Source organism: Phascolarctos cinereus, unplaced genomic scaffold, assembly GCF_003287225.1.
Source record: "Phascolarctos cinereus isolate Bilbo 61053 unplaced genomic scaffold, phaCin_HiC Scaffold_726;HRSCAF=1367, whole genome shotgun sequence".
NCBI classification, from domain to species: Eukaryota; Metazoa; Chordata; class Mammalia; order Diprotodontia; family Phascolarctidae; genus Phascolarctos; species Phascolarctos cinereus.
Genome location: NW_027556098.1, coordinates 60,105,131 through 60,120,665, shown reverse-complemented (window position 1 = coordinate 60,120,665; position 15,535 = coordinate 60,105,131). Strand labels below are relative to the sequence as shown.

Below are 15,535 nucleotides of genomic sequence, written 5' to 3'. Positions count from 1 at the left end.
ACAGTCAGTATATGTCAGATTGTACTTTAACTGAGATGACTCCTAAAAAAATAGGAGTGGGGTCTCTATCACACCGTCCCCTATAGATAACTGTTTTTTATGTGATAGAAAAACTTTATTGTAGGTTCACCTTTTTAACTGTTTTACTTATATCAATGAATATGATTTTAGGTTTCCTGAGCGGTGACTTAAAATTTTAAGGTAAAAAACTGCTACCATAATTCCCATCATTAAAAATCTAGATCTTTGTAATATTTGTATAACCATTTGAGTTAGATATTTGAGGCTTGAAGCAAAATGACTTGGCTATCCACATTAGGGATTTAATATGGTTGATTTTAATTCAAAAAAGAGAATCAAATCTGCAGAATGGGCGATAAAATGGACTGTGACTCCTTTAAAATTCAAGTCTGATTTAAAAAACACCACCACTACACCACAGTATAGGAAATGAAGTCATTCTAGGGAAGTCTGTGCTTGGATCAGCTGCTCTTTCTAGAATGGTGTGGACCTGCCCAGTTCTTTCTACAGTTCTTCTTTTGGTCCTCTATTTTCTTCTGAATGGTTGAGGAAGCACAGCTGGAAATCACTTTAGCCGTGCCTCTCCCTTCATCTTTTTAGTACAGGATGCCAGGAAGGAGACAGATGACACTGACAGATGACTTTCATTCTCATTCAGCTGTCAAAGTGATCTTCCTAAAGCACAGGTCTTACTGTGACACCCTGCTATAAAATAAACTCCAGTAGCTTCCTGTCTCCTTCAGAATCAAACATAAAATACTGACATTCAGGCTGTCCTTAACCTGTCCCCTTCCACCTCACAGGTGCTGTTCCCTGCACAAGACACTCATCTGCAGAGGGGCATTTTCACCGGCTGTCGCTTATGCCTGGAGTACTCCCTTCTTCACCTCTGCCTCCCTGACTTCCTTCAAGTATCAACTAAAATCTTACTTTTCACAAGAAGCTTCTCCTGACCTTCCTTAATTCCAGTGCCTTCCTCTATGATTATTTCCAATTTCTCCCACATATAGCTTGTTTTCACATAGTTATTTGCATGCTGTCTCCTTTATTAAATTCTGAGCTCCTTGTGAGCAGAGATTGTCTTTCACTTTTCACTGTTTTTTATAGCACTTAGCATAGTTCCTAGCACACAATAAGAGCTTAATAAATGTTAACTGACAAACTGATTAAAAACAAAAGTCTCAACAGGCAATGACGCAATTCCCATAAGTTATAAGATTTCTCAATGTAATTCTGTATCTTCTAACTTCTAAAACTGTAGGATAAAAAAATCATTAAAATTATTTTTAAAGCCCCCAAATGATTGAGAAATACAAAACTGCTACAGACTCAACAGAAAAATCACCAATTTTATTTTTAACTTTGCTATCTCAATGAATTTTAATCAATATAATTGTGAATCATTTGGTTACAAAATTTCCACTATTTCTACCATACCTATATCTAACAATTTTCTGATAGATTATTTATGTGGTTTATTAGTGCTAGAAGAATAATTTAAAAAGAAAGTCTATCCATAAATAAATATGCAAATGAAAGAATAATTATATGAAATAATATAGGGCATATGATTAAGTAAATATCTAATGAATTTTTCTCATCTTGAAATTTTTGCCTTGCTGATAATTTCAACTTTCGGAAGATAGAAGAAGCAATAAGGGGAAGGTCTATTTTAGATCTGATTCTGACCAGTGAAAGAAACACTAAATAATGAAGCAGAAACCTTGGGAATAGGCAACCATGCCCTCAGAGTCAATTAATTATAGATAAAGAGGAGAATGTCAGATAAGATCTAAACTTTAAGAAAGCATATTTCAAAAAGTTAATCCCTGGTACTCTAAGAGGAAAGTCAGCTCAAAATGAATGGAAGATTCTCAATAATGAAATTGTTGCAAAGTAAGCCAGTATTATTTCAACAAGGAAGAAAAGGGGAAGGGGTAGCTAAAGATACAGATGTATAGGGAAGCTCATTAATGAGATTATAAAAATATCTATAAGCAAGATGAAAGGGAAAACAAATAACTGAGGATAAGAATTTAAAAAAGTAGCTCAGTCCTATAGGTAAAGATTCAGGAAATCTGAAGTGTTGAGTGAGCTAAGGCTTATAAAGATGCTAAAGAAAACAAAGATGACTTTAAAAAAGAATATAGTAGGGGCAGGAGAAGCAGACTACTGCTTGTCCAGTATGGGTCAATGATGACAGATGATTGATAGAAAACAAAAGGGCATAGCTTTCATCTTGTTTCAGTGTTTCCATCAAGCCATGATATTCAGACTAAGAAAAATCAGGAAAAGTAGGGAACAGGGAATGGAAAATCAAGGTATGTGAATAGGGAGTACAAATTTGTCCTCAGTGAGTTCAAGTCACTAGATATGGGTGAACAGTTTGCAGAATACTGTAAGAACATGCAGATGTGCTTGTCGAATCACTGCTATGAAAAAAAAACTATGAATCACTACTATGAAATCACCAGTGAAAAAGCATAAAGAAAAGATGGCTTTGCTTTCAAAGATGGGAAGATAGATTTGTCATACCATGAAGGCAAATGAGTTCAATGTTGATTAGGGGTAAAATTCTAGAATGCATTTTTAAAAGGATGGTTTGTGAGCAGTTAGAAAAGTATGTTAAGGATCACTAAACTAATTCACTGAAAAGTCATACCAGATTCAAGAAGTTTTCTTTCCTTTTTTTTTTTTGCCAAGCACATCAGTAATGCCTCAGACAAAGTATACCTTGATTTCAGCAAAAGCTCTGACAACAGTTTTTTTTTCCAATATTCTTATGGACAAGATGGATAGATATGGTAAGGATGGCAGCACAGTCAGATTCAGGACTGGTTAAATGAGTGGAAGTGAATGGATTGATATAATTTTGATTAGAGGCTTCTGTCCTTGATATTACTGTGTTCATCATTTTATCAATGACTTAGATGAAGGCATCTAGGTGATATAATGGATAAAGTACTGGACCTGGAGTAGAGAAGACCCAAGTTCAAATCTAGTCTCACATACTTATTAGCTATGTGGCCCTGATCAAGTCGTGTGTGTGTGTGCGCGTGTGTGCGTGTGTGTGTGTGTGTGTGTGTGTGTGTGTGTGAGATAGAGACAGAATGAGAGACAGAGAGAATAAGAGAGAGAAAGAGAGAGACAGAGAAAGAGGGATATTTCTTCTTCTGTGACCAGGAGTAAAAAGAGAGAGGAAAGATGCTGAAAAGATATGAATCAGTTATTCAGACAATAAACATTTATTAAGCTTCTATTACGTGCCAGGAACCCTGACAATCAGCAGTGACACAAAGAAAGGTAAAGGACAATCCCTTCCCTTGAGGAGCTGAGAATTTAATGGAGGAGATGACACGCAAACAGCTATGCACAAGCAAGCTGCATACAGGATAAAATGGAAATAACCAACAAGGCAAGGCACTAGAATTAAGGGGATTTCTGTAGAAGATGGGACTTTAGCTGAGACTTGAAGAAAATCAGGGAAACCATGAGGCAGAGATGAGAAGTAGAACATCTTAGACATGAGGGATAGCCAGCGAAAATGCCAAAGAGTATGGAGATGCAGTGTCCCAAGTGAGGAACAACAAAGACACCAATGTCACTGAGTCAGAGAACGTGTGTAAGTGTGGTGGCAGTACAGCGTAAGTATAAGAAGACTAGAAAGGCATGTGTGTGTGTGCGCGCGCGCGTGTATGTGTACGAAGTTATTTAATGGCTTTAAACGCCAAACGAAAGGATTTTATTTTTGATCTTGAAGGTGACAGGAAGCTGGAGTAGCAGAGGTGACATGGTTCAGACCAACCAGAAGGCTATTGCTAATACTTCGGGTGATAAGGCACAAGGGTGGTGACAGAGTCAGAAGAGGGTGTACATGAGAGATGTTGCAAAGGTAAATCAACAGGTCTCGGCCACAGATGGGATATTTCTGTGTAGGGGAAATTTCTGTGAGGGGTTAAGATGACACGTAGGTCACAAGCCTGGATATTTGAGAAGATGATGGTACCCTTAACATTAATGAGGAAATCAGGAACAGGGTAAGATTTGGGGAAAATTCTTGTCTAATTGCTTCAATATTTTTAGTGGAGACTAAATTACCTGCTATAAATATGGAGGATTTGGAAGAGAGAGAAAAAGGTTCGGGGGAATGATCATAAAATACAGAAGTAAAAATTAGAAGGAAAAATTTTTACCTAGAGTCATGTCCCAAAATTTTCATTCCCTTTTACAAGTCTTTTAGTAAATGTTTAAAAATTTTCACCCCAAATCATGTTTCCCAAAGCAATTACCTTTAGGTAATTAATATTTAAGAATATAGTGGCTTCTAATTTTTATTTACTTCCTAACCTCAAATCTATTAATCACATGTGGTTCATTTTATAAAAGTAGTCAAATCTGCCCTTACTATGTATATGGACAAACTTACTTAGAAAGCAATTATGCACTGCCTTTAGGCATTTCCTTATTTTTTCCCATATTTCCTCAATTTTTTGCATAATTAACATTCTCATTTTACATAATTAAACAAATCAGATCTGTGACCAGGCATTTACTTTACTATCTCTAAAAATAGTGACTGGTATAAACATCTTCCAAAAGCCTTCTGCTATCATTATGGAAAAAGTTAGAAAGTATAAACATATCTATTAATTACTTACATCTTCCTATTCTACTGTGCATGATAATCATATATGTTCATACTTTCGCTGGTCTTTAAGGTCAAAAGGAGTCATCAAGATAACTACTTTAATCTCCCACATTACTTTGCAAATGTGATCAATACTGAATGAATTATTAAAGCATGTTATCATATTGGTAACTGACAGGCTATAGCTTTCTTTAAGTATATTCACAGGCCATGGTTATAGTTGTAATATTCAATATTATTATTACATAGCATCCTGACAAAATAGCCTATTTTTTAATATGGAAACTTAAAGATTTCTCAGTAAATAAGTCAGGAGACTAAATGCTTTTCTAACTCAAATATATCAAATGACCTAAAAGCCTATGCTTTAGGTCAAAGTGAGCTGACCCTGGAGTCACAGGATCCAGGCCCAAACTGTGAGGCTTCTTTCTTCTTGTGTGACATCAGGCAGGTCATTTAACTTCCCTCAGCTTCAATTTCCTCACCCATAATATGAGCTGGTTGGACGAGACAGTTCCTTCCAGTTCTAGATCCATGGTCTAATGAAATGAGGGACAACACTAGATTCATCTGCCTATTTCCAACTCCAAATGACATAACAGGGTTTACCAATTAAATAGAAATTATATGTGTTCAAACATAAATTAATAAAATCACAGTGTACAACTGGAAGAGGCTCCTAATTCAACCTATACTGAAATGTGGTCAAAACAACAGTATTTGTTTGATGAAAGTGATGACGTCCTGGTTTTTAATCAAGCCTAACTACTGAAATCAAGTTTAAAGAAACTATGAATTCAATCCTTCTAAACTTTCTTTGTATGTTGTAAATTAACCTTTAATTTCTTGACATACTCAAAGCATGTCACTTTGTAATGAAGTCCTGTTTCCCATGTTATTGTTTAAAAAACCAGTCACTTCATGGCTCAAATTCTTTATGGACGTGATATCACAAATACATTGAATAGATCCATATTAATCATTGTAAAATAATAGCAAAAAGTCAAGCAGGGATATTAAAAGTTATCTTAAAAGTATCTAATAACATGAACAGACCATTTATTTGCACATAAATTCACTCACTCTGAAAAGTTTTCTTTAAAACAAACTGGGAAAAGCAAGCATATCTTTCCCCTAATATTTATTACATATCCTCCTGAAATTTAGATGAGTAATATTAAATGAAGTTAAAATTTTAATACTGCCTCTGTCCACAAGATGTATTATTAAGAGGTTATTAACTTTGATTCATTCAGTAATGTCTTGAAAATAGTATACTTATTACACATATATTTCTTTTTATTTGATTAGTAGGCAGTGTTAAAATTTAAGTCAAACATCTAACAGCCAAGGAGAAATCAAGCTGAATATTTTTAAACATGCAAAGCCAAACACTTGCAGAAAGATAAGCCTTAGAGGAAAATGAAGGGATACCTACTTTCTGCTGCTAGAAGTCCTAGTGGGAAGGCAGCGTATAGACAAACAACAAAAGTCTGATTTCAGATCAAGCAAGTTATAAAGCCAGACTTGGGCATACTAGATAAGCCACAAAAAGCTGGATCCAACATCTCCCAATAAGATGGGACCCCTGTGTTAACCTGAAAAAATTTACTGGGATTAAGACAAAAATCTGTGAACTTTAAACATCAAAAACTAGTTAAGGTCTGATTCTCAATGCTTCTGTTGTAAAAAACAAGGATAAATCTTAAAATTTCAATGAAAAAGAAATACATATGAAGAGGAAAAAAATATTTACAGAAAATAAACTTCCACTGCAAAAAATAATGTTAAGCTAGACTTCTTTTTTGTTATGTAGTATGTATTTGATTAATTCTTTAAATGATCTTAAAGATTCTAATTTTTCAAATGAATCTATAATTATTCCTTACCTTGATACTTAATACAAATTTAGTGCAGTTGCATTTAATAACATGCTAAGGTAACTGCACCACACAGTTCAAAAGACATTTAGGAAATGTTGCAAGAAACTTAGTCTCTGCAGCATAAGTTAAATTATGTTGATAATGTTCATCCTTGAAAATAACACATGTTCTGCAATTAATGTACGGTTAAAACTCATCACATAAACTTTAATGGAAAGATGCAGTAAAATGACTGCTTTGCAAAATCAAGTAAGATAACATATTTTTCAATTCTAAAATGTTAATTATAAAGGAAAAATTGAGACAAGAAATTGGGAAAACATGGTTATAAATAGATGACAATTTAAAGGAAAAATTAAAACTCACATTAGATGAGTTCAGACAAAATAAATTTGCAGCCAGAATAATTTATTTTGGTTTGCCTCATGTAAACAGTAATAACTGTTGTGTGACTCATTTTGTGTAAGAAAATTACCACCAAATACAGAAGGACATTTGATGCACTTGTATTAGTTAGAAAACAAAATGAAAAACAAAAATAGCTGAATGTTATAAATTTGTTAAATAATATTTAAAGGTAAAGTTTTAGGTTGCTAAGATCATTAAAGCCCAGTAAAGAATATAAAGAAAAAAAGAAAACAAAGATGATAAATTTAAAGAATTCAGGAATTACTAATTATACATAAGTGGCAAGTCATATACAAAAATACCTTTTCAGTGAAGATGGCAAGATTACTGCTCTAATCACTTACATTTAGAGATGAAATTTAATCAACTGAACTGTGGCACTGGGATTTAAGGATAGTCAAGCTAGGTAACAATCCAAGGTACAACATGTGGGTAGGGTGCAATAAAAGTCATTTTTTTATGAGTTCACATATCTATTAATGTCAGAAAATTCCACTCTCTATAGGCCACATTTATCTTGTGATTAGTCAAAGTGCATGTTACCAGTTAATGTTCAAAGCTTTTGGTAGACACCACCAGACAGGAAGTACAATTTTCAAACCCAATCTACATCCCACAAATGCTTTGTTACAGTTCTAGGTATCAGGAACTACTTGAAATTAATTAGAGATTCTCCATGATTTGTTTTTTTCTATTAAAATACACTAAGCTAGTGAAATAAAGACTTTTTTTTAATAAAGGAGAAAAGTGTTACAGAAATGAAATTATTTAAAAAACCATTCAGGTATAGTTCCTAGTCACTTTAAACAGCATCCTGGAATAGGCACTTAAAAAAAATTATTGTAGTCTTAATCCAATTCCGCTTACACTAACAACTATATGTTGCTTTTTAATGTCACATTTTATTCTATGCCAATTATTTAGCTGAAAACGATATTAAAAGGACAATCTAAAACTTCAAATACATGTATTCTAAGTATATTAAAACATATAAAGTGTAACATCATGGAAAAAAGCACTGGATTTGGACTTATGTCAAAATCTAACTGCTTCCTATCTGTGTGGCTGTGGGCATACATTTGGGCACATTCCCATTTGTAAAATGGAATAACAACTATTTGCCTGGAAGGATTGGTTGTGAGGAACATGGTTTGTAAGCTGTAAAGTGCTACAACAATGTATTATTATTGCTATGCTGAATATAATTTCTCCACTAAGTCCTATTCTGATGTCCCCTTGAGGTGTGGAGGCAATTCTGGTCTAGCAGAGTTTAAATTACAAAAAATCTGAACAAGTTGGAAAGGCTTTAAAACATGGGCCTAGTGAAAGACTGTATGTCTTTCACTTGAATATCACCTTAGTTAAGCCAGAAAGAGTTACCACCACTTTCAGCCATACCATTTCTCTAAGACCATCTACTAACTCAGAGAAGGGTTATTGATTTGTATAGATAGTAGGAGTTCTAACCAATTCTAATGGAGTAAAAAGCACAAATTTAACCAATATGCAATGACTTCAATATGTGGGTTACTATCTTTTGAGAGGGGAGTTAGGCAGAAGGGAGAAGAGAAGAGAAGAGGAGGGAAAGTCTTGAGGAAAAAGAAAGGCAATGAAAAGTGGGATGGAAGAAGGAAATTTGCTAAAAAAAAGGGGGAAAGGTTTTGGAACAAAGTCTACTAAAAGAGAGTTAAATCTTTTGTTTCTAAGAGTCAGCATAGTTCAGTTAATGGAACACCACAACAGCAGCCAGGAAAACTAGATTCTAAACCTCGCTCTACCACTAATTAGTTATAAGGCTGTAGTTTTAAGTCAGTTTGTTGTGGGGCCTTAGCTTCCTTATCTGCAAAATAAGAAAACTGAACTAAGGTTCCATTGAGTTCAAAACAGAACAGAAATAATTCTAAGTTCTGTTGCAAAGCATTTTAAAATATGATACATCAGTGAAGAGAAATTAATATAAGACTCAATATACAAGATGAAAGCACTTTTTTCTCTTAAACAATATCTTGTTGCTTCACTGAGTCTATCATTTCAATGTAATGATCTCCACTGGTCATAAACATAACCCATTCATGCTTTTCAGTCTATAAAGTTCCTGCCGATATTTTTTACTTTTAAACTTTTAAAATTCCTCCAGAGAGCACTCACACAATATACTAGAGGTCCTCTCTAGGTGTTTCTGCATGTCAGGGATTCCCATAAAGTACTGAATTGTCCATCTGGTTCTTTTCCCTTGCTCAAAGTCATCTAGTTTTCTGATTATACATAGGACCATAGATTTAGAGCTGGAAGGTCTTCTAGTCCAGGGCCTCTTAAACTTTTTCCACTCTCAACTCCTTCTCCCAGCAGTTAGCTGGCGTTGCATGGCCTGAAGGCATGCTTTGTGTTCAGAACCAAGGCTACAGTGAAGTTGCCCAATGCAACATGGGCAAGCACTGACAGAAAACACCTCGAATTCATTATGTGTTTGGTTATTGAGCGTGCAGAAAGCTTCAGAAACCTTTTACTGTTGCTAGATTTTTTGCAAACCCATATGGGGTCACGACCCATAGTTCAAGAAGCGCTGATCCAACTACCTTATTTTACAGAGGAAGAAACTAAGGTCCAGTTGGGGAAAGTGCCTTGCCAAAGGTCACACAGGTAATTAAGCAGCAAGGCAAAATCTGGATTAAAACCAAACCTAGTCCCACCTCCTCACACGTGTAGAGTGAAGACCACAGACACTAAATCACTTGGCCAAATCATACCAATAGTGACAACAAAGAGATGTGAATCTAGGCCAACTATTAGCTTCTGGGAGCAACCTGTCATTTATCTGCCCTGTACATCTCAAACATACATATTCAACGGATAACTCAATGGACTGGGCATCCAAATGTATGCTGTAATCTGGACAATAAGCATTTTTTCTATTTAGTTTTTCTTATGTGCATTGTTAGAGTGATCCACTGAATAATAATAGCTCTCACTGAAGCAATGTAACCCAATCTCCTTTCTGTTTAATTTTGGGTCCAACTTCTTATCTATTTGCAATGTCTAAGATATCTATACAGATAGATAAGTTTTATAGGTTATCCATCTAACTTAAAGTCATCATCTTTATCCACTTGGTTTTTTCTTTGTATAGTTAGGCTAAATTCTTTTGAATAGTTATGGACCTCTTCCAGGCAGCTCAGTAGTATTTCAGGGCTTGATGTCATCTCCAAACAGTTATATCTGGAGAACCTCATCATTTACAGGTTATTCTTTGTCAATATGGACAATTATGTTGGATATGTTCCATAAGAGTTATGGATATCTTTGGCATACCAGACATGTCTCCTTGATATTTATAATGAGAGAGGGTCATCAAACAAGGTTATCTCTGCTGCTACATTTTTCAAAGAATCTTGAAAAAATTTAATTATGAACAGGAAACTCTTTGTTGTAAAAACAAAAACCAAAGTCTTGTATGGTGGTATTTTGTTCTACCAATTAAAATTATTTTTTTGTCTATCATCAGCTAACAATAAGTAAAGTGGGATCTTGTAATCCTGGTAACAATCTTCTGTATTACAAAAGTCTAATATTTTTTCTACACCTTTCATATCTTCCTTTACTACTTTAGATACCCTGTAAATCAACCCCTCAAAGTTCTAACAATTGTGTTGCCTTAGCATAGATCTCTTCTTTGTACACTCAGTCTAATCCAGGTGTTTGTTCTGTATTTTTCCATCTTTTTACATTCCACGTCTGGAATGCTCTCCCTCCTAAACTCTGCCTTGTAGTCTCCCTGGTCGAGGCTCAAATCTCACTTTCTGCAAGAGGCTGTTCTTGGCCTCTTCCAGCTGTGAATGGCTTCCCCTCTCAGATGACCATCTCTCTCTATACATGCATGCATGCATCTATCTGTGTGTATACATACATATTGCCAGAATTCATGCTCTGCTAACCCAGCTTTGGAGAATACAGGGTCAATTCCATATCATGATGATGGCATATTGTGTTGTGTGTATTGTATGTAACAGTAAATACATGTTGTATCTCCTATTACATTGCCGCCTCATTGAGGTCAGAGATTATTTTTGACTTTCTCTGTGTCCCCAGTGCTTAGCATAGTGCCTGGCACACAGTAAATGCTTAATAAATGCTTCTTGCCTAAATGACCAGTCTTCATTCTGACTGCCGTATCTCTCTGTTTGGAAAGTTAAGCGTTATTATAGGGAGTGAATCTAGCTAGGACCATCTGCACTTTTTTTGTGGGGTTTTTTTTGGTTTCCTTTTCCCCTCTTAGCTAGTGTTATAAGTTTGTGACACTAACTTTTATAAAATACAATCTTCCTCCCAACTAGACCATCATGAGTACTCATGAAACTATTGGATAAACTTAAATTTAGTGTGATTTATAGGAAAACTCAATTCCTGAAGTAAACCTTATTAAGTCTTGTAAATAAAACCAATTTCCCTCAAAAAAAAAAGTTAAGTGTTTTGAGTTTTGTTTTGTTTTTAAAGGTTCTTTATGCCTCTTGTTATGGCAATTGATTTACATTAGTTAAATTTCTATATGAAATTACACAGCCTGTGTGTGTCCTTAGTCTTCTTTTCATTATCCATTTTTTAAAAGTAATAACTAGTTTGAGTATGTCAAGATTGAGTTGTTTCAACTGATAGCATATCAGGGTCTCATTTGTATTCTTTTTTTCCAGTTTGTCCTAACTTTGATCTTTGTTCCAGGAAGTTAGTAGTATGACTATACATAGAAAGCTGATTTAGGATTGACTCGCACATTGGAAATGATTTGTCGCCTGTCAAAATGTAATCAATTTCATTTACTGTGATCTCATGCAGTGCTCATCATGTTCAGTCGTTACCAATTCTTTTGTCAAAGAAAGTATTCATGATAATATGTGTAAGGCTTCTTTCTGTGAAGTCTACAGATATTTGTCCTGCATTTTCCTGATCTAAATTTTCCAATATATCTTTTGGGAATCTTTATCTTTTTACTGAAAACTTTAATTTAATATGCTGATTGAATACGAACCCTCTGTTGAAATTATTTATATCTTCATCTTCTGTAATAGATTTTGGTGTATAAACTCCAAGTATTTTAATTTTGGTAATTTTGAAAATACTTATTTTCAATACTTCAATACAAAATGGACAGATAGCCTATAAAATGATGTTTCTTGTTCCCTCTGGGCTTTTGATAAATCCAGCTCATCTGAATGCTTTATTTGCTTCTCTAAAGATAACCGGCAAGTCATCCTTCTATTTAGCTGTCATTTCCTTCTTATTTCATTTACAGTGAGAATGTAATAACAGTTATGACTTAGTTCCTCTAGCACCAGGTACATCCATTGGTCATTGGACAAAGATCAGGCATTCAGAGTACCTGCCAAGTTAAAGTTTAGAGTTGTTCTAAAAACCGTGTGATCCTTAACACCCTCTGATCCCCTTTCAACTATTCTGTAACTATCACTGCAGAAACAACGCAAAGGGTTGCACAGGACTGAGGGCCCCTTGTATTGCTGTTTCATGGGTTGCCTGGCCAACAATTCATCACCAAATGGCCGGCCTATTGGTGATGAGTCTCTGTGAACTTCTCTGGATTTTCTTCAGAAAGCAGAGGTTTATTGTTCAAACTGTACTGGAAGCCTTTCCAGCATGACAGAATCTGCCAGAGTTTATGCTTTGCTAGAATAGCCTTAGAGAACACAGGGTCACTTCCACACTGGGATAAGATATCACAGCAGGCTTCTATGGGGGCCTGGCATATAGTATTTGTCAACAAATACTTGTTAAATGAATATCATATAAAACACATGCACATATACATATATATGCTGTCAGACACACATACACATCTATAGACACAAAGATTCACAAAGCCCCTGAAAGCCACACACAAATATATATACACACATACACATATACAGATATACAAATCCACAGACATCACACACAGAGACATACACACATAGATCCACATACATACACATAAATATATACAGAAATGGAGATATACATACATAATACAAATGCACACCCATAAGCAGGCCTACATGCAAGCAGGACCATAAATATATAGATATATACCAGTACACATACCAATACACATACCAATACCATACAGACATCCATACTTACATATGTGCCCATAAAAATAGAAAACACATAGACACCCATACCCACAGAAATACACACCTAGCTACAAACATGCACACCAAGACACAGTATGTATATCTATATATTCACACAAAACACATAGCTGAACACATCTATACACACTAACCAACAATTACATATATATACATACATATACATAATACAGACACATATTTATACACTGAGACAGACAGATCTGCCTATACATGCAGAGACACACATCTATACAACCAGAGACACACATCTCTAAAAAGACTATGCCTGTACCTACAGACGTGCATACATACACCTCTAAACATAATCATGTATCTATAGCCATTTACTTATATTCACACATTTATACACACAGATAAATACATACACAGAAGAGATATGCATGAACACACCTAGACACATAGGCACATCTATAGAAAATCTGCATATATACACCTGTAAAAATCTCAATGCACATATATGGATACACATGCACATATGTATACACATATACAATTATAATACAGTTACATACACACATAGGTCCACACACCTGTATATGCTCAATACAAGATACATTAAATGCAAACGTATATGTCTGTCTACACATGAATACATATGCGCAAGTCCTATGTATAAAATGCATGCATACAAACATACATGTATGTACCTATACACATACATATGCACAAAGAATTCCCCGTCTCCCATACCTATACATACCCAGGGACATACATCCTTACAAAGAGAGAAATAGCTCAGAGACACATACCTAGAAATTCTCACAAAGACACACCCACATATAAGGCACACACAGATCTTTATGTGTCTCTGTGTATATGTACACATAGCTATACAAGTCAATCTAAATATAGGCATAAACATGTATATACACAGATATGTTCATTCACAAGCATATTGTACCCACATAAATCAATCAAGGATATTTATTAAGTGCTAGCTAAGCGCCATGCACTATGATAGGTGTTAAGGAATATGCATAAAGAATGAAATAATTTTTTCTCAAAAGGATCTTATATTCAAATGGGGGAAGGCACAAAGGCAGATGTGTATAAACAAAGAGACCCAAATATGCCTCCAAGGACAGGCAAGCTCAGACACAACGCAGACAGAGACATGGACAGAGGTACATAGATATGAACACACACCTACACTCAGACACATAAACATGTGGGCACAAACACATCTAGAAACCTTGCCCTTCTCCCCCACAAGCATGCAGATGCACATGCCCACACACATACAGATAGATACAGATGTCTACACTGATATGCACACATGCACTTACGGCCACACAGACCCAGGCACATGCCCATACAAATAATACATGTATATTCTGAGACATACACATGCCTCCACATAACCTAAAAAGAAATACATACACATATAGACCTAAAATGACAAACATATACCCACAGAGCTAGACACGCACATATACACCCAAAGATCCAGATACACATAAACTCCAAGACCCTTCCAACATACGTAAGGCCATGAAGCAGACTCAGATAGACATACCCTCCTCATATACACAACCATCTACAAACATAGAAATTCTGATATATATGTTCACAATTCAAGAAAAGCATGTGCCTACACATGAACACATACAACCACACATAAACATGCACATAAACACAAGAGCATAAATCTATACAGAAATACTCATGCATACAATCAAAACACTCATATACACACATACATGCTTTAATACCTGCACACTGACATTCATGCACACACATATATATGTATATGTATGTAGAAACTCACAAATGTTATCTAATCTCAGCTGAGTTCTTATTTGCTGTAAGGCAAACATCATATTTGTCCCTAACTGATTTGCTACCCTACTCTGTACACCTACACACACCTACATACACACCAAAACACATACATCTTTACAAATAACTATACCCATGTGTACACAGATGAATACACACACACCCATACACACGTACATATATACATGTAAGCAGGAACATATGTACAATATACACATACCTATACCTAGAAACGCGTAACTATATATGCTCACATACGCACACAAATACATATGTATATATAAGCACCTTTGTACAAAGATACTACACATAGCTATACATTATTTATAAATATAGAGATTTGTATAACATACTTTTATACATACAATTAACTATATACACACTTATAAACATACACATGCAAAGCTCTATTTGCATGCATACACACTTATCTACATACATATAGATATATGCTCAGATACACACATATTCATACAAATGCACTCATATATATGTATACAGAAAATATCTGTATAAGCACACAAGCACATATATGTAAAAACAATTTGTTGAATATACTAAAACATTCATACAAATACAAAACCACCCTGTGTATGTGTGTGTACACCTATATACACACATGCAAAACCACAATTTGCATATATAGCTACACATAC

General features: G+C 34.9%; 1 protein-coding gene across 11 annotated transcripts in view; it reads right to left on the bottom strand.

Annotated features, from left to right (window-relative positions):
* Positions 1–15,535, bottom strand: part of CASK (calcium/calmodulin dependent serine protein kinase) — a 379,925-nt gene that overhangs the window by 108,318 nt on the left and 256,072 nt on the right. For 7 of the 11 annotated variants that reach the window (XM_020967084.2, XM_020967088.2, XM_020967093.2 and 4 more), the window contains exon 11: positions 6,108–6,125. The exons of the other annotated variants lie outside the window; for them this stretch is intronic. In XM_020967084.2, the coding sequence (XP_020822743.1) occupies positions 6,108–6,125 (18 nt within the window). The remainder of the gene's footprint in view (positions 1–6,107; positions 6,126–15,535) is intronic. 11 annotated transcript variants of the gene reach the window in all.